Here is an 18,417-nt window from a genome sequence, read left to right as displayed (position 1 = left end):
GTGTAGTATGCTTGGAAGGGACAGATGGCTTTGGACCATATGGCTTCCAAAGCTCTTCACTGTTGGTGTTTTCCTTACAACATGTCTGGGTCTGCGGTAGACTAACTGATAAAGACAGATTGCTATGATTAGTTGGCAAATTCATCATCATTGTATTATATGTTCATTAGGTAGACGGTGAGCTGGATGGACCATAGTCACTTTTCATCCAGTAATTCCTATATCTCACCAGTTTTTCTAGGCACCACATTTCTAGGCAGAAGGCCGCTAGCACTCATTCATGATTGACATGTTCCACAGGTTTAATTTACATGTTCGTTGTGAGGACGGCTGCATTTCCTAATAGATGTGCACCTCAGCACTAAACAACGTGCCAGTACACTTCCAGACTGAATCCCAGATTGGCTAGGTGCAGTGGTAGGTAAGGGACCTTCTGGTTCAAAACCCCTTCACTGCAAAAGTTATCTTTAAAAAAGTATCTGCTATGGTAGAAGCACAAGGTTGCCAAATGTGCAAAACTAAATTACACAGAATGGGAATTATGGATCTAAAAAAGATGACAAAGCTACATCTTGAATTCCAAAGCTTGCACATAACCATAACTGTTACCATTGAACTACTTTTTTAACATTCACTCATGGGATAGACGAGTCACTGGCTAGGCCAGCATTTATTACCTATCCCAAATTGCCCTCGAGAAGGTGATGGTGAGCTGCCTTCAACTGTTTAAGTACTTGTGTTGCAAGTACACATGCCATGCTGTTAGGGAAGGAATTCCAGTGTGTGACCCAGTGACAATGAAGAAACAGTGATATGTTTCCAAGTCAGGATAATGAGTGGCTTGGTGGGAAACTTCCAGATGATGGTGTTCTCATGTGTCTGCTGCCCTTGTCCTTCTAGAAGGTAGTAAACCTGGGTTTGGAATGTGCTACCTAAGGAGTCTTGGTGAGTTCCTGCACGGCATCTTGTAGATGGCACACACTGCTACTACTGTGCATCAGTGATGGAGGGACTGAATGTTTGTGGATGGAGTGCAAATAGAGTAGGCTGATATGTCCTGGTTGGTGTCAAGCCGAGTGTTAATCTTAATCTCAAATTTAATTTTAATTACAAATATTCAATCTAATCTTCACTCTCCATTCTGTTTATTTAGCTTAATACACCAATTCCATAACAATTAAAACAGCACATTTTTGCAAAGTTTACTCGAGGAAGTAGAGCTCTGCTATACTAACTGAACATTCTAACGAGTTGGTATGGCTAGTGTCGGGACAGCATTTCTCAGGGCTCATACAATGCATGCACCAATCGGGGACAATGCAATCAGTTCTCCTACTACAAAAATTGTGTAGATTTTCCAGAGGGGTACTCCAAATCAGCAGCATTTTTAAAAAAAAGGACACAAATATATCCCATTCATCATGTAGTGAGATTGAAATAAAGAGAGGGAAAGAAAGATGAAATTGAAAGAGATGAGAGGAAAAGTAAAAATAAGCAATTTTTCAACAATAATTAAAATCAGAGAAATTATAATTCCCAGTTATAAGGCTTACCAAGCTATTAAAAATTCACTTGCACTTAAATGGACATTCTTAACTTTTGTTGGCATGTATAGTGGATATCTAATAAGTACGGTATGGGCGGTAAGTAAGGGCGGCACGGTAGCACAGTAGTTAGCACTGTTGCTTCACAGCACCAGGGGTCCAGGTGTGAACATAGAACATTACAGCGCAGTACAGGCCCTTCGGCCCACGATGTTGCACCATCCTGTGAAACCCTTCTAAAGTCCATCTACACTATTCCCTTATCGTCCATATGCCTATCCAATGACCATTTGAATGCGTTTAGTGTTGCAGGCAGGGCATTCCACACTCTTACTACTCTCTGAGTAAAGAACCTACCTCTGACATCTGTCCTATCTCAATCTCCCCTCAATTTAAAACAATGTCCCCTCGTGCTGGACATCACCATCCGAGGAAAAAGGCTCTCAATGTCCACCCTATCTAATCCTCTGATCATCTTGTATGCCTCAATTAAGTTCCCTCTTAACCTTCTTCTCTCTAACGAAAACAGCCTCAAGTCCTTCAGCCTTTCCTCATATGATCTTCCCTCCATACCAGGCAACATTCTTGTAAATCTCCTCTGTACCCTTTCCAATGTTTCCACATCCTTCCTATAATGTGGCAACCAGAACTGCACACAATACTCCAAATGCGGCCGGACCAGGGTTTTGTACAACTGCAACATGACCTCATGGCTCCGAAACTCAATTCCTCTACCAATAAAAGCTAACACACCGTACGCCTTCTTAACAACCCTCTCAACCTGGGTGGCAACTTTCAGGGATCTATGGACATGGACACCGAGATCTCTCTGCTCGTCCACACTACCAAGAATCTTACCATTAGCCCAGTACTCTGCCTTCCTGTTACTCCTTCCAAAATGAATCACCTCACACTTTTCTGCATTAAACTCCATTTGCCACCTGTCAACCCAGCTCTGCAGCTTATCTATGTCCTTCTGTAACTTGTAACATCCTTCTGCACTGTCCACAACTCCGCCGACTTTAGTGTCATCTGCAAATTTACTCACCCATCCTTCTACGCCCTCCTCCAGGTCATTTATAAAAATGACAAACAGCAACGGCCCCAAAACAGATCCTTGTGGCACACCACTAGTAACTGGACACCAGTCAGAGCATTTCCCATCAACCACCACTCTTTGTCTTCTATCAGCTAGCCAATTTCTGATCCAAACTGCTAAATCACCCTGAATCCCATGCCTCTGTATTTTCAGCAATAGCCTACCGTGGGGCACCTCATCAAACGCTTTACTGAAATCCATATACACCACATCAACTGCATTACCCTCATCCACCTGTTTGGTCACCTTCTCGAAGAACTCAATGAGGTTTGTGAGGCACGACCTACCCTTCACAAAACCATGTTGACTGTCTCTAATCAAATTATTCCTTTCCAGATGATTATACATCCTATCTCTTATAAACCTTTCCAAGACTTTTCCCACAACAGAAGTAAGGCTCACTGATCTATAGTTACCGGGGTTATCTCTACTCCCCTTCTTGTACAACGGGACAACATTTGGTATCCTCCAGTCCTCTGGCACTATTCCTGCAGACAAAGATGACTTAAAGATCAAAGCCAAAGGCTCAGCAATCTCCTCCCTAGCTTCCCAGAGAATCCTAGGATAAATCCCCTCCGGCCCAGGGGACTTATCTATTTTCACACTTTCCAGAATCGCTAACACCTCCTCATGAACCTCAGGCCCTTCTAGTCTAGTAGCCTGTATCTCAGTATTCTCCTCGACAACTTTGTCTTTTTCCTGTGTGAATACTGACGAAAAATACTCATTTAGCACCTCTCCTATCTCCTCGGACTCTACGCACAACTTCCCACTACTGTCCTTGACTGGCCCTACTCTTACCTTAGTCATTCTTTTATTCCTGACATACCTATAGAAAGCTTTAGGGTTATCCTTGATCCTAGCTGTCAAAGACTTCTTATGTCCTCGCTTAGCTCTTCTTAGCTCTCTCTTTAGAGCCTTCCTAACTAACTTGTAACTCTCAAGCGACCCAACTGAACCATCACGTCTCATCTTCACATAAGCCTCCTTCTTCCTCTTGACAAGTGTTTCAACTGCTTTAGTAACCCATGGTTCCCTCACTCGACCACTTCCTCCCTGCCTAACAGGTACATACTTATCAAGGACACGCAGTAGCTGTTCCTTGAACATGCTCCACATTTCCATTGTGTCCATCCCCTGCAGTTTTCCTCTCCAGGCGATGCATCCTAAGTCTTGCCTCATCGCATCATAATTGCCTTTCCCCCACCAATAACTCTTGCCCTGCGGTTTATACCTATCCCTTTCCATCGCTAAAGTAAACGTAATCTAATTGTGGTCACTATCACCAAAATGCTCACCTACCTCCAAATCTAACACCTGTCCTGGTTCATTACCCAGTACCAAATCCAATACGGCCTCGCCTCTTGTTGGCCTATCTACATACTGCATCAGGAAACCCTCCTGCACACATTGGACAAAAACGGATCCATCTAAAGTACTCGAACTATAGTGTTTCCAGTCAATATTTGGAAAGTTAAAGTCCCCCACAACAACTACCCTGTTATTTTCGCTCCTATCCAGAAACATCTTTGCAATCCTTTCCTCTACATCTCTGGAACTTTTCGGAGGCCTATAGAAAAGCCCCAACAGGGTGACCTCTCCTTTCCTGTTTCTTAACTCAGCCCATACTACCTCAGTATTCGAGTCCTCATCAAATGTCCTCTCAGCCACCGTAATACTGTCCTTGACTAACAATGCCACCCCTCCCCCTCTCTTACCACCTTCCCTGAACTTACTGAAATATCTAAACCCCGGCACCTGCAACAACCATTCCTCGCCCTGCTCTATCCATGTCTCCGAAATGGCCACAACATCGAAGTCCCAGGTACTAACCCATGCCGCAAGCTCACCCTCATTCCTCATTTGGGTCACTGTCTGTCCTTAGGCTGCACGTTCTCCCCGTATCTGCTTGGGTTTCCTCCAAGTGCTCTGCTTTCCTCCCACAAGTCCCAAAAGATGTGCTTGTTAGGTGAACTGGACATTCTGATTTCTACACCAGTATACACGATTAGGCGCCGAAGTGTGGCGACTGGGGGATTTTTACAGTAACTTCATTGCAATGTTAATGCAAGCCTATTTGTGGCACTAATAAAGATTATTATTAAGTACCTCAATTTTGTGTTGTTGTACATAATTGAATGCCAAGTCTCTTGGAAAAGTATTGCTATAGCAAAGATTGTGGAGCAGGAGGGTTATTATTATTAATTATTATTATTAACAAAACAGAAAAACTAAAGGAAAAAAAAATCAGACAGCAACGTGCCGATTTCCGCGAACAACTGCACATGTGTAGATGCCAGAAGTTGCTGTCTTATCTACTCCATAATAATGATGCTCGTCAGTAACATCACCGTTATTCTTACTGCAAAGTCCAGGCCAATGTAACTAGCTTTTAAGTTCAATTAGGTTGTTCTAATGCAAGTATGCTTTATTCAACTACAGGCACCACCTAACACAATTTCAGATAATAGAAATGAACAGGACTTCCGGTTGCGGCTATGCGGAGCTAAGCCGCACGTTCGGCAGCTCCCGCTTTAATAGGACTTGTGGGCTCTTTTAAGGGCCCCAAACGGCGCTGATTCGACGATTCCCGGTGGATAAAGGGGTCTGGAGCAAAACCCCCCGGGATTTATGGTGCGGACCCGGAGTGGGGCGAGGAGAAAAACGGCAGCAGCTCTCCTGGAAAAGCGGGGGAAGATGGACAAAATGGCGGCCGGTGGAGCCCCTGAGGAGTGGAGGCAGTGGGCGGAGGAGCAGCAGGCGGCCCTTCTGCGCTATTTTACCGAGCTGAAAGGGGAGTTGCTGGAATCCCTGAAGGTAACGACAAGTAAGCTGCTGGAGACCCAGACAACTCAGGGTGCAGCGATACTGGAGTTGCAGCAGCAGGCCTCTGAGCGCGAGGAGGAGGTTTCGGCCCACGTGGGGAAGGTGGAGATGCACGAGGCGCTCCACAAAAAGTGGCAAGATCGTTTCGAGGAGATGGAGTTTCGATCAAGGAGGAAGAACTTGCGGATCCTGGGCCTCGTGGAGGGGCCGGACCTGCCGGCCTATGTGGCTGTGATGCTGAACTCGCTGGTGGGGGCAGGATCCTTCCATCTGCCCCTGGAGCTGGAGGGGGCCCACAGAGTACTGGCCAGGCGGCCTAAGGCGAATGAACCCCCGCAGGCGGTGCTGGTGCGGTTCCATCCGTTTAGTGACCGGGAGCGTGTGCAGCGATGGGCCAAGAAGGTGAGGAGCAGCAAGTGGGAGAATTTGGTAGTGCGTATCTACCAGGACTGGAGTGCGGAGGTGGCCAAGCGGAGAGCTGGGTTTAACCGGATGAAGGCGGTGCTCCACGGCAAGCAGGTGAAGTTCGGCATGCTGCCGCCTGCGCGCCTGTGGGTCACCTACAAGGACCGGCATTACTATTTTGAGTCCCCGGAGGAAGCGTGGGCCTTTGTGCAGGCTGAAAAGTTGGACTCGAACTAGAGATTGGGGGCTGTGGGAGGTTTTTTTTATATCACTGTGTATGCTGTTGCTGGTTATTCGGTTTGTTTTTTTTTCTCTCTCACTTTCGGATGATGTGGGTCATGGTTGTGTTTTAAGGGGGGTACTGGGGTTTGTGGTTGATCTGTGTCTTTGTTTGTACTGAGTTGGTGGTTGGGTTGGGACTGCTGTTTGGGAGCTGCGTTGGTGGGGTGGGGCTGTGCGAAAGCGCGGGCTTTTCTCTGGTTTCCCGGGCTGCGGGACTAGGCGGGTGGAGCTGGTGACAAGGGGCATGGATATCGGATCCGTTTTCCCGTGCTGAAGCGGTGCCAAGGAGCTGATGTGGGGGGGAGGGGGGGTGACCCCATATCGGGAGGGGTCGGAGTTAGAGCGGGAGCTGCCGGGGTCAGCAGAAGTCAGCTGGCTCACGGGAGTACTGTGGAGGGAGTGTCCCGGCTAGGAGGGGTCCTAGCCGGGGGGGGGGGGGGGGGGGGGGGGGGGGGGAAATACCGGGTTGCTGCTGGATTGGCCAGGGTGGAGTTGGTGCGGGCCGGGGGGGTCGGGGTGAGGTTCTATCGCCGTGGGAAACGGGCCGAATGGGTGCTGGCCAGGGGCGAGCAATTGATGGGCCATGGCTAGTCGACGGGGGAGGGGGGGCGGGGTGCCCCCTGATCCGGCTGATCACGTAGAACGTGAGGGGGTTGAATGGGCCGGTTAAGCGGGCCCGGGTGTTTGCGCATCTGAAGGCAGGCGTGGCCATGCTCCAGGAGACCCACCTGAAGGTGGCGGACCAGGTCCGTCTGAGAAAGGGGTGGGTGGGGCAGGTTTTTCATTTAGGGCTCGACTCGAAGAACCGGGGGGTGGCGATCCTAGTGGGGAAGAGGGTGGCGTTTTAGGCATCTGAGGTGGTGGCTGATAGTGGCGGCAGATATGAGATGGTGAGCGGTAAGCTGCAGGGGGAGAGGGTGGTGTTGGTAAATGTGTACGCCCCAAATTGGGATGATGCTGGTTTCATGAGGCGTATGTTGGGCCGCATTCCTGACCATGGGGTTGTTGGCCGATGAGGTGTGTAGGAGGGTCCGGGATGCATCGAGAGGTACCTCGCGGTCAATGATACTGGGAGGTCCGGGTGGGGACGGTGTGGGAGGCTCTGAAGGCAGTTATTAGGGGGGAGCTGATCTCTAGCCGAGCCCATAGGGAGAGGAGGGAGAGGGAGAGACTGGTGGGGGAGCTGTTGAGTGTGGATAGGAGGTATGCGGAGGCCCCGGAGGAGGGATTGCTGGGGGAGCGGCGAAGCCGGCAGGCCAAGTTTGATTTATTGACCACCAGAAAGGCGGAGACACAGTGGAGGAAGGCGTAGGGAGCGGTCTACGAATATGGAGAGAAGGCGAGCAGGATGCTGGCGCATCAGCTTCGCAAGCGGGACGCGGCTAGGGAGATTGGTGGAGTGAAGGATAGGGGTGCGAATGTGGTGCGGCAGGGGGCAGAGGTCAATGGGGTCTTTAGGGATTTCTACAGGGAACTGTACCGGTCGGAGCCGCCGGTGGTGGGAGGGGGAATGGAGAGCTTTTTGGACAGGCTGCGATTTCCAATCGTGCAGGAGGAGCAGGTGGAGGGAATGGGGGCGCCGATCGAGTTGGAGGAGCTGGTCAGAGGGATTGGCCACATGCAGTCGGGGAAGGCGCCGGGACCAGATGGGTTCCCGGTGGAATTTTATAAGAAATACGCGGACCTGTTGGGCCCCCTGTTGGTCCGGACCTTTAAAGAGGCATGGGAGGGAGGTGTTTTGCCCCCGACGATGTCACGGGCGCTGATGTCCCTGATCCTGAAGCGAGATAAGGACCCCTTGCAGTGCGGATCATATAGGCCGATTTCACTGCTGAATGTGGACGCCAAGTTGCTGGCGAAGATCTTGGCCACTAGAATAGAGGACTGTGTGCTGGGGGTGATACATGAAGATCAGACGGGTTTTGTGAAGGGGAGGCAGCTGAACACTAACGTGCAAAGGCTGCTAAATGTGATAATGATGCCGGCGGCAGAAGGAGAGGCGGAGATTGTGGTGACATTGGATGCGGAGAAGGCCTTTGATAGGATTGAGTGGGGGTACTTGTGGGAGGTGTTGGAGAGGTTCGGGTTTGGGGTGGGGTTTATTAAATGGGTGAGGTTGCTGTACGAGGCCCCGATGGCGAGTGTAGCGACAAATGGGAGGAGGTCCGAGTACTTCAGGCTCCACCGTGGGACAAGGCAGGGGTGCCCCCTGTCCCCCTTGCTTTTTGCGTTGGCAATTGAGCCTCTTGCCATGGCTCTCAGGGAGTCGGGGAGATGGAGGGGTCTGGTGCGGGGTGGGGAGGAGCACAGAGTGTCGCTGTACGCAGATGACTTGCTGCTGTACGTAGCAGACCCGGTGGGGGGAATGCCGGAGGTGATGGAGATTCTTGCTGAGTTTGGGAGTTTCGCGGGTTATAAACTGAACCTGGGCAAGAGTGAGCTGTTTGTTGTACACCCGGGAGATCAGGAGGAGGGGATTGGTAGGCTCCCGTTAAAGAGGGCAGTGAGGAGTTGTAGCTACCTGGGGGTTCAGGTGGCTAGGAGCTGGGGAACTCTGCACAAGCTCAATTTTACTAGGTTGGTGGAGCAGACGGAGGAAGAGTTTAAACGGTGGGACATTCTGCCGTTGTCGTTGGTGGGTAGAGTACAGTCCGTTAAAATGACGGTGCTCCCGAGGTTTTTGTTTTTGTTTCAGTGCCTCCCCATTTTCATTCCGAGGGCCTTTTTTTAGGAGGGTGAACAGCAGCATTCTGGGATTTGTTTGGGCGCACGGGACTCCGTGGGTAAGGAGGGTCTTTTTGGAGCGGGGCAGGGATAGAGGGGGGCTGGCGCTGCCCAACCTCTCTGGGTACTATTGGGCGGCTAACATCTCGATGGTACGTAAGTGGGTAATGGATGGGGAGGGGGCAGCATGGAAACGGATGGAGATGGCGTCCTGTGTAGGCACGAGCCTGAAGGCACTGGTAACGTCGCCGTTGCCGCTCCCTCCAACGAGGTACACTACGCGCCCAGTGGTGGCGGCTATCCTCAAAATTTGGGGGCAGTGGAGGCGACACAGAGGGGAAGTGGGGGCTCAGTGGAGGCCCCGCTGCGGGGGGACACCGGTTTGTCCCAGGGAACATGGATGGCGGGTTCCTGGGGTGGCACAGGACGGGCATTAGGAAGTTGGGAGACCTGTTCATTGACGGGAGGTTTGCGAGCCTGGGTGAACCGGAGGAGAGGTTTGAGCTCGCCCCGGGGAATATGTTCAGGTACCTTCAGGTCAAGGCGTTTGCTAGGCGACAGGTGGAGGGGTTCCCTTCGCTGCCCCCGCAGGGTGTAAGGGATAGGGTGCTTTCAGGGGTGTGGGTCGGGGATGGGAACGTGTCTGACATCTGCCAGGTGATGCAGAAGGTGGAGGAGGCGTCGGTAGAGGAGCTGAAGGCTAAGTGGGAGGTGGAGCTGGGGGAGCAGATTGAGGAGGGGACATGGGCGGACGCCCTGGAGAGGGTCAACTCCTCGTCTTCATGTGCGAGGCTTAGCCTCATCCAGTTCAAGGTACTGCACAGGGCTCATATGTCCGGGACGAGGATGAGCAAGTTTTTTTGGGGGTGAGGACAGGTGCATTGGGTGTTCGGGGAGCCCAGCAAACCATGCCCATATGTTTTGGGCATGCCCAGCACTGGGGGAAATTCTGGCAGGGGGTGGCGAGGACGGTGTCGAAGGTGGTAGGGTCCAGGGTCAAGTCAGGCTGGGGACTCGCGATATTTGGGGTTGGGGTGGAGCCGGGAGTGCAGGAGGCGAAAGAGGCCGATGTTTTGGCCTTTGCTTCCCTAGTAGCCCGGCGGAGGATCTTGCTGCAGTGAAAAGATGCGAGGCCTCCGAGCGTGGAGACCTGGATCAATGACATGGCGGGATTCATTAAGCTGGAGAGGGTCAAATTCGCCCCGAGGGGGTCGGTACAAGGGTTCTTTAGGAGGTGGCAGCCTTTCCTCGACTTTCTGGCTCAACGATAAGGAACTAGGTCAGCAGCAACCCGGGGGGAAGAGGAGGGGGGGGGGGAAAGAGAGGAGGCGGGGGGAAAGAAAAGAGAGGGGGGGGAAAAGAGAGGAGGGGGGAAGAAAGGGGGGGAAGGAAAGGGGGGAAAGGAAAGGGGGGGAGAAAGAAAGGGAGGGGAGGGGGGAGGGAGGGAGGGGGGAGGGAGGGAGGGGGGTCTCAGGGGGGTATTGTTTAAGTTAACATACATAGAACAGTACAGCACAGAACAGGCCCTTTGGCCCTCGATGTTGTGCCGAGCAATGTATCCACCCTATACCAGTAACCCAACAACCCCGCCCATTAACCTTTTTTTTTAGGACACTAAGGGCAATTTAGCATAGCCAATCCACCTAACCCGCACATCTTTGGACTGTGGGAGGAAACCGGAGCACCCGGAGGAAACCCACGCACACACGGGGAGGACGTGCAGACTCCGCACAGACAGTGACCCAGCCGGGAATCGAACCTGGGACCCTGGAGCTGTGAAGTATTTATGCTAACCACCATGCTACCGTGCTGCCCACAGGCAGCTTATTTGCTTAATTTGCTTATTGTTAATTTATTATATTGTTGTTTATTGGGTTTGGGGGGGGGGGGGGTGGGGGGGTTTGTTACATGCGTTGTTACGGGTACCGGGGGGGGGGGCGTTTATTATTATTATTGTTCTGTTGATATATATTTTTCAAAAAATTCCAATAAAAATTATTTAAAAAAAAATAGAAATGAACAGAAGTAAAACGGAATACAGATTTTTAAAAAAAAGAACTCTTGATTAATATGGCACCGTTAAATCTAGTTTGTATCAAAGGTTGCTGTATAGTTCCATTTGTGAAGGGAATGTAATGTAAGGAGCGTGAGAAAATACTTACTGTGTCTAGCATCTGCAGGACTTTATCTTGTTCACATGCGTCCAGGCCATCAATAACAACTACAAGTCGGGTCTGATTCTGAGTAAAGCCATCAATTGACTTGGCCATCCGAGCCATAAGCTCCACTTCATTCTTTAGAACCTTTTAAAGCAAACAAACTTTGTTTTTTCCATCCAAACATTCTGCCATTACAAATCAACTGTTCAAATTAGGGAAGCCGTTTCTAAATCTAGTTGAGTTGGAAAAACTGAAACAAGTCAAATTATATGAACGATACATTCACCATTTTATTTGATATCCATTTAGAAACCGTTTAACAAGGAGGCATCGAATAGCAACCAGGAGTGGAGACTGGTTAATTTTCCTAACTTCAGTGCTCCAGAGCTAAGTAAAGCTTTACTACTGTTGATGCACACCCCAGTCTCACTCTCTTCTTCTTCTTCTCCTCCTTCTCCCTCTCCCCCTCCCCCCCCCCCCCCCCCAAAGATCAAATGACACAGCACAGACAAGAATCAAACCAGGGATTGTCTACTTCATGTACCATTGTTAACCTGAGCAGTATATTTACCTTCAAGCATGCACATAGAACCCCTAAAGCGCAGGAGGCCATTCGACTAATCAAGTCTGCATCAACCTTAGCAAAGGACACTCTAGTCAGGCACACGCCCCGACCCCGTAATCCCACCTAACCTTCTGAACACTAAAGGGCAATTTAGCAAGGGCTCTCCAGCGCAAAGTTTAGTGCTTGTACCGTTTGTTTCTTAGTGCAACTGTGTTGTGAACTGTTTTAATAATCAGAGAATCCACCCCCCCCCCCCCCCCCCCCGTACATTGGTTTCTCCAACACAAAATTAGTGTTTGTACAGTTTGGTCTTGTATATATATTTTTTACTGTTTTAATAAAAAGATATGGCTAATCCACCTAACCTGCACATCTTTGGACCATGGGAGGAAACTGGAACACCCGGAGGAAACCCATGCAGACTCGGGGAGAAAAGTGGAAACTGCACACTGACAGTCACCCAAGGCTGGAATTGAACCCAAGTCCCTGGCGCTGTGAGGAAACAGTGCTAACTGTGCCGCCCCATTCTTCATGTGTGAACTTAGGCAGAAAGTGCATTCAAGCTATTTGCCGAGGAGGCGATAACAACTAACCTTGATCCAGTTTTCATTTTGTTTTAAAAATTTAGAGTACCCAATTCTATCTTTTCCAATTAAGGGGCAATTTAGCGTGGCCAATCCACCTACCCTTCACATCTTTGGGTTATGGGAGAGACCCACGCAGACACAGGGAGAATGTGCAAACTCCGCAAGGACAGTCACTTGTGGCCAGGATCGAACAGGGTCCTCGGCACCGTGAGGCAGCAGTGCTAATCACTGCGCCACTGTGCTGCCCTCAGTTTTCATTTAACATCTATTTAAAAACCATTTAGCAAGGAGGTACCGGATAACAATGCCTCATGTAGATTTGTTTCTGAATAAGGTTTTGAAGTCTTAATTTCATACCCGGTTTGGAAAGCAAATCCTTATTATGTGCAATAAAATTGGCTTTTCAACACTGGCTATTGGCACATTGAGCCCAATGGGTTGAATGGCCTCTTTCTTTGTTGTACCATTCTATGATATCTATAGCATCAGTCGCTTATTTACTATTTGTGTCAACTTGGCTCAATGAATAGAATGCTACCCTCCAGATTACCAAGTTGTGGTTCATAAATTTGTGCATCAATACAGCATTAAAGAAATGTTATTTGCTAGAAGTACTGCAACATTAATTCAGACATTTAACAAGAGATCGATCCTTGCTGCCTATTTCACAGGGGTGTTCAAAATCGCAAAGCACAATTTGAAATAGAGCAGGGAATCATCTCTCAACCAATATATATGTAAAAAGAGATCAATGTGTCACTCATCTCAAGACTGATTTGGGGCCATTCCTGAAGCAAAACATTTGCTGCAATTGTCTGCATATCTCACAATTATATGCAAGGTGCTTTGGGACATTTGGATGTTAAAGTTAACATTTGACTGCAAGTACTTTTCTTCCAAATTATGTAATTACTACAAATGTCCTAACAAATGCCCCTGCAAAATGCACACCAATATCCTAACAAAAAAAAGGAGCTACTACAGGTAAAATGCAGAAGTAATTATTGGGCATTATAAATCTGTCGCTGGCAGAAAACTGTAATATTCAGAAACATCATTTCTGAGAACATCAATTCTATGACCATGTCTAATTTTACTCAACCAAAACAGTCTGCAAGACAGTAAATTAAAAAAAAACTAATGGTGCAACTTGCATATTACGATCAAAACAAAATACATAGTGAACTTGAGCATTTTAAACTGCCGATTTACAGATTGGATTCCATGACTGTTGAGACAAGCCTCCAACAGGATCAACTAAGTGGCAGCTTTTATAATATGGATACAATAGAGTAGTGGTTACGTTATTGCAATAGTCATCCCGAGGTCTGGACTAATGATTCATTCATGGCAGCTTAGAACCCAAATTTGCTTCTTTAAAATCTAAAAATGAAAAGCCTGAACTAGTAAAAACCAAAAAGATGAAAATAATGAAAGCCTAACTGGTTTACTATGCCCTTGCCTGGTCTGGTCTGTGTGTCCTAATCCCACACCAATACAGTTGATTATTTAGCCGCCCCTGGTAGCCGAGTAACCCATTCATCAAAAGGGCAACTGCAAGTGAGCAATAAATGCCAACCTTTTCAATAATTTTCAGGAATTTGAAAGAATTCTAAAAACATTTGCTGTGTGAAATGTATTTGCAGACAGAGATGATTCAGAAAACAGGCAATAAATGAAATTGCTATAAAATGAGTGAAATGAAAATTGCTTATTGTCATAAGTAGGCTTCAATGAAGTTACTGTGAAAAGCCCCTCGTCGCCACATTCCGGCGCCTGTTCGGGGAGGCTGGTAAGGGAATTGAACAGTGCTACTGGCCTGCCTTGGTCTGCTTTCAAAGCCAGCGATTTAGCCCTGTGCTAAACAGCCCCGTCATTACACATAATGTGTATTAGACATTCACAAACATTACAATACCCTAAATGTTAATTTTAAAATCTTATCACGTTATATATAAGAAATACTTACTTTCATAAAACCTTCAGGCTTTAGTTTGTGAAGTTTTGAAGCTGCTAGTAAAACACGATTTCTCTGAGAGTGAAGGACAGAATCGAGCACCTGCCACCATGTGTGGCAGTTGAGAACCAGTGCCAGACCAATCATACAGGCAATAGATATCAGAATGCCATTTACAGTCAGGTGTTCTTTATCTGCTTTGAAGATGGCCAGCAGCAAGACACCAGCAACAAAGCAAACCATGATAAAAATAAAGATAACAAACGAAGGGATACAGCAGGTCTTTTTCCATTTCTTCACTCCTTTTTTACCTTTAAAAAAAAAAGTACAAGCCAACATTATTTTCTTGATTTTAATTTAATATTTTAAATATTAATCTTTTTCAAGAACTATACCTAATGTATGTATATTCCATGCATACACAAACAATACATTGTATCCAATTTATATCATCATAATTTACCTTCAATACAATTTCTTATTAATAATCCTTTTAAGCCACTGTAACTATATGAATTGGCTGGTAAATAATGAACACACAAAACAGGTTTGCAATTCACAAGAACTCTTAAAACACAACGGCTTAAATTTCTGCTTGGTTTCTACCCAAATTTCAGAGCAATTTAGGTGGAATTGACTTAAACAGTACAAATCGTACAGAATTTAAAATGTGAGATATGCCATAACCACTCATGCTCAAGTTCTCACAGTCAATTATATGTGTTCAAAGTCATTTCCCCTGAAACAGCCCCATCCATAAAACTGGCCATGCCTCCAGATTAGCATGTTTTTGCCAATTGTGCCACTTTGGGAGTGTTCTTCATAGTGCACTCCAACTTAAACTTCCATGTACATTGGGCCCATTGAGTTAGATGTCAACTCAATGTAATGTTCTCTCCAGATCCTGAGGATATCTTCCAGAATCTTCTAGATTACAAAGAAGTTGGCATAGAAGAGCAGAATCATTTTGATGATAATCAATGACAGACTGAGTTCAAAGCTTTTGTGTTCAACTACAGATGTAAAACACAATCTAGGATGATATCATGGTGCAATTCTGAATTTTAAAATGTGATATTAGATCACAGGCCTTGGTCTGCTTAGCGGACATGAAAGGTCCCATGGTGAATTTTCAAAAAAGTGCACAAAAATCTCTTGGTGCAGGCCACCTTTCCTTCCAGCTAACAGTGCCAAAGACTGCTACCTCGTCTTTTGCTGTTTGTGGGATCTGACTGTGTACAGTTTGGCTATTGCACACATCGAATAAAAGGCTACTGCATTTCAAAAGGAATCCATGAGCTTAAAGCACATAGCATTTTCACGTGGCTATGTAAATCATTTTACACATACGTACATAGTAAAAACTTCCAACTATCTCTGGTTCAGTGGAAGGAACAGACTTTTAAGCAAACAGTTATTTCTCATCCCATTCTTCCATTGCCTTTTGTAATGCAAAAAAAACAACGCCAGGGACTGCTCCATAATCACTACAATAGTGCAGAATTGAGAAAATAAATGATCAAGTAAATGAACCACATTGGCAAAGGGGTTTATAATATCTTTGTGCCTCCTGGCTGAGATTTGCCCAACTTATTAAACATTAAATGTGAAGGTCAAAATAAATGAATATTTAAAAAAAGGAAGGGAATGAAACAAAAAAAGGAATTATAGAAGTTAAGTACTGCATGCTGGAAAATTGAAATATTAAAAAAAAATGCTGGAAATGCTGTGGTCGGCTTAGTATCTGTCAAAAAAGATTTGATAATTCAAGTCAATTTGTTCCAGCATTTAACATTTTTACTCAAAATTTATGGTATCTGCAGTACTTAGGGCAGAAACAAAGAGTAAGAATTAACTGTGGGCAGCACGGTAGCATAGTGGTTAGCACAGTTGCTTCACAGCTCCAGGGTCCCAGGTTCGATTCCCGGCTTGGGTCACTGTCTGTACGGAGTCTGCACATTCTCCCCGTGTCTGTGTGGGTTTCATCCGGGTGCTCAAGATGCCAAAGATATGCAGGTTAGGTGGATTAGCCATGATAAATTACCCTCAGTGTCCAAAAATGTTAGGTGGGGTTACTGGTTATAGGGATAGGGTGGAGGCGTGGGGTGCTCTTTCCAAGGGCCGATGCAGAGTAGATAGGCCAAATGGCCTCCTTCTGCACTGTAAATGCTATGAACTGCCCATTGTAGGTCAACAAACTGTTAACTCATGGGGTGCTGCACAGACCAGTGCTGGACCACAGTACTTACAATCCATATTAATCACTTAGATGAAGGGACAAAGTGAAATGTATCCAAGTTTGCTGATGGTACAAAGCTAGGTGAGAAAGTAAACTGTGAGAAGGACACAGATAATCAGCAAAGGGACATAGACGAACTAAGTGTGTGGTCAAGAAAGTGGCAGACAAATGGAATAGACATAGAACAGAAGTGCAGAAGAAGGCCATTCGGTCCATTGAGTCGGCACCAACCCACTTAAGCCCTCACTTCCACCCCATCCCCATAACCCAATAACCCCTCCTAACCACTAAGGGCAATTTATCATGGCCAATCCACCTAACCTGCACGCCTTTGGACTGTGGGAGGAAACCAGAGCACCCGGAGGAAACCCACGCAGACACGGGGAGAACGTGTAGACTCCGCACAGACAGTGACGCAGTGGGGAATCGAACCTGGGACCCTGGCGCTGTGAAGCCACAGTGCTATCCACTTGTGCTACTGTGCTGCCCTTGGAAATGTGGTAATGTGGAAAAGTATGAGGTTATTCACTTTGGAACGAAGGTTACATAAACAGATTTTTATTTAAATGAGAAACTATTGATGTTCAGAGGAATTTGGATGCTCTTCTACACGAAACATAAAGTTAACAAGGAGGAACAGAAAGCAAGAAGGAAGGTAAATGGAATTTTGACCTTTATTGCAAGTGGGTTGGAGTACAAGAGTAAAACAATCTTGCTGCAATTGTGCAGGGCTTTGTTGAACTCAGACTGTATACAGTTTTGGTCCACAGACCAAAGGATATATTTGCCTTTTGAGGGAATGCAAAGGTTCACTGGACTAAATCCTGGGATTCGGGGATAGGAATGTAGAAAATAAGAGAAGGGCATTTGGCCCTTCAAGCCTGTTCCTCCATTCATTATGATCATGGTAGATCATCCAACTCAGTAACCTGTTCCCGCTTTCACCCCATATCCTATGATCCCTTTAGCCCCAAGAGCTATGTCCAACTCCTTTTTAAAACATACAATGTTTTGGCCACAACTGCTTTCTATGGTAGTGAATTCCACAGGCTCATCACTCTCCGGATGAAGACATTTTTCCACATATCAGTCCTAAATGGTTTACTCTGTATCCTTAGACTGTGACTCCTTGGTTCTGGACTCCATCGTCGGGAGCATCCTTTAGGCATCTACCCTGTCTAGTCCTGTTAGAATTTTATAGGTTTCTATGAGATTCCCCCCTTATTCTTCTAAAAGCCAACAAATATAATTCTAACTGACACAATTTAACTTCCGGGTTTCCCCAGGGTCGCATTTAGGGGGTACCCATATAATGTGCTGGTAATCCCTCGAGGACGTTCGATCATCCCCATGGGGCCTTGCACAATTAGATTATTCCTTTCTCATTACACAATACTTAGTCTAGGATGGCCTGTTCCCTGGAAGGTTCCTTAGCGTATTGGTCCAGAAAGCCATCTTATAAACACTTCCAAGAATTCCTCCTCTACGACGTTGTTACTAATATATGATTTTCCCAATCTATATGCCGATTAAAGCTTCCCATAGTTACAGAAAATGAAAAAATGATAATGAAATGAAAATCGCATATTGTCACAAGTAGGCTTCAAATGATGTTACTGTGAAAAGCCCCTAGGTTCCTTCATCACATCTCTAATTTCCTTTTTAATGCCATTTCCAACATCACCACTACAATTTGCGGGTCTATATACAACACTGACTAATGTTTTTTTCCCCTTGGTGTTTCTTTGCTCAGTCCATACAGATTCCACATCGCCAGAGCTAATAGCCTTCCTCACCATTGCGCTAATTTCCCCTTTAACAAGCAATGCATCCCACCATCTTTTATTTTTTGTCTGTCCTTCCTAAATAATGAATATCTCGGATATTCAATTCCCATCCCTGGTCACTCTGCAACCATGTTTCCATAATCCCGATTATATCATACCTGCTTGCATCTATTTGCGCGATTAATTCATTCACTTAATTGCGAATGCTTTGCACATTAAGGTATAAAAAGTCTTAAGACTCAT

The 18,417-nt window shown here is 46.6% G+C and overlaps 1 protein-coding gene across 1 annotated transcript in view; it reads right to left on the bottom strand.

The window, feature by feature from the left end:
• The window catches only part of kidins220b (kinase D-interacting substrate 220b), a 241,804-nt gene that overhangs the window by 82,542 nt on the left and 140,845 nt on the right, over positions 1-18,417 (bottom strand). Inside the window, 2 exon segments of the mRNA XM_038800309.1 lie at positions 11,043-11,183; positions 14,161-14,459. Of these exon segments, the coding sequence (XP_038656237.1) occupies positions 11,043-11,183; positions 14,161-14,459 (440 nt within the window).

The sequence above is a fragment of the Scyliorhinus canicula genome, chromosome 6 (assembly GCF_902713615.1).
Source record: "Scyliorhinus canicula chromosome 6, sScyCan1.1, whole genome shotgun sequence".
NCBI classification, from domain to species: domain Eukaryota; kingdom Metazoa; phylum Chordata; class Chondrichthyes; order Carcharhiniformes; family Scyliorhinidae; genus Scyliorhinus; species Scyliorhinus canicula.
The sequence above is the reverse complement of the archived record's forward strand: the minus strand, read 5'-3'. Positions and strand labels throughout refer to the sequence as shown.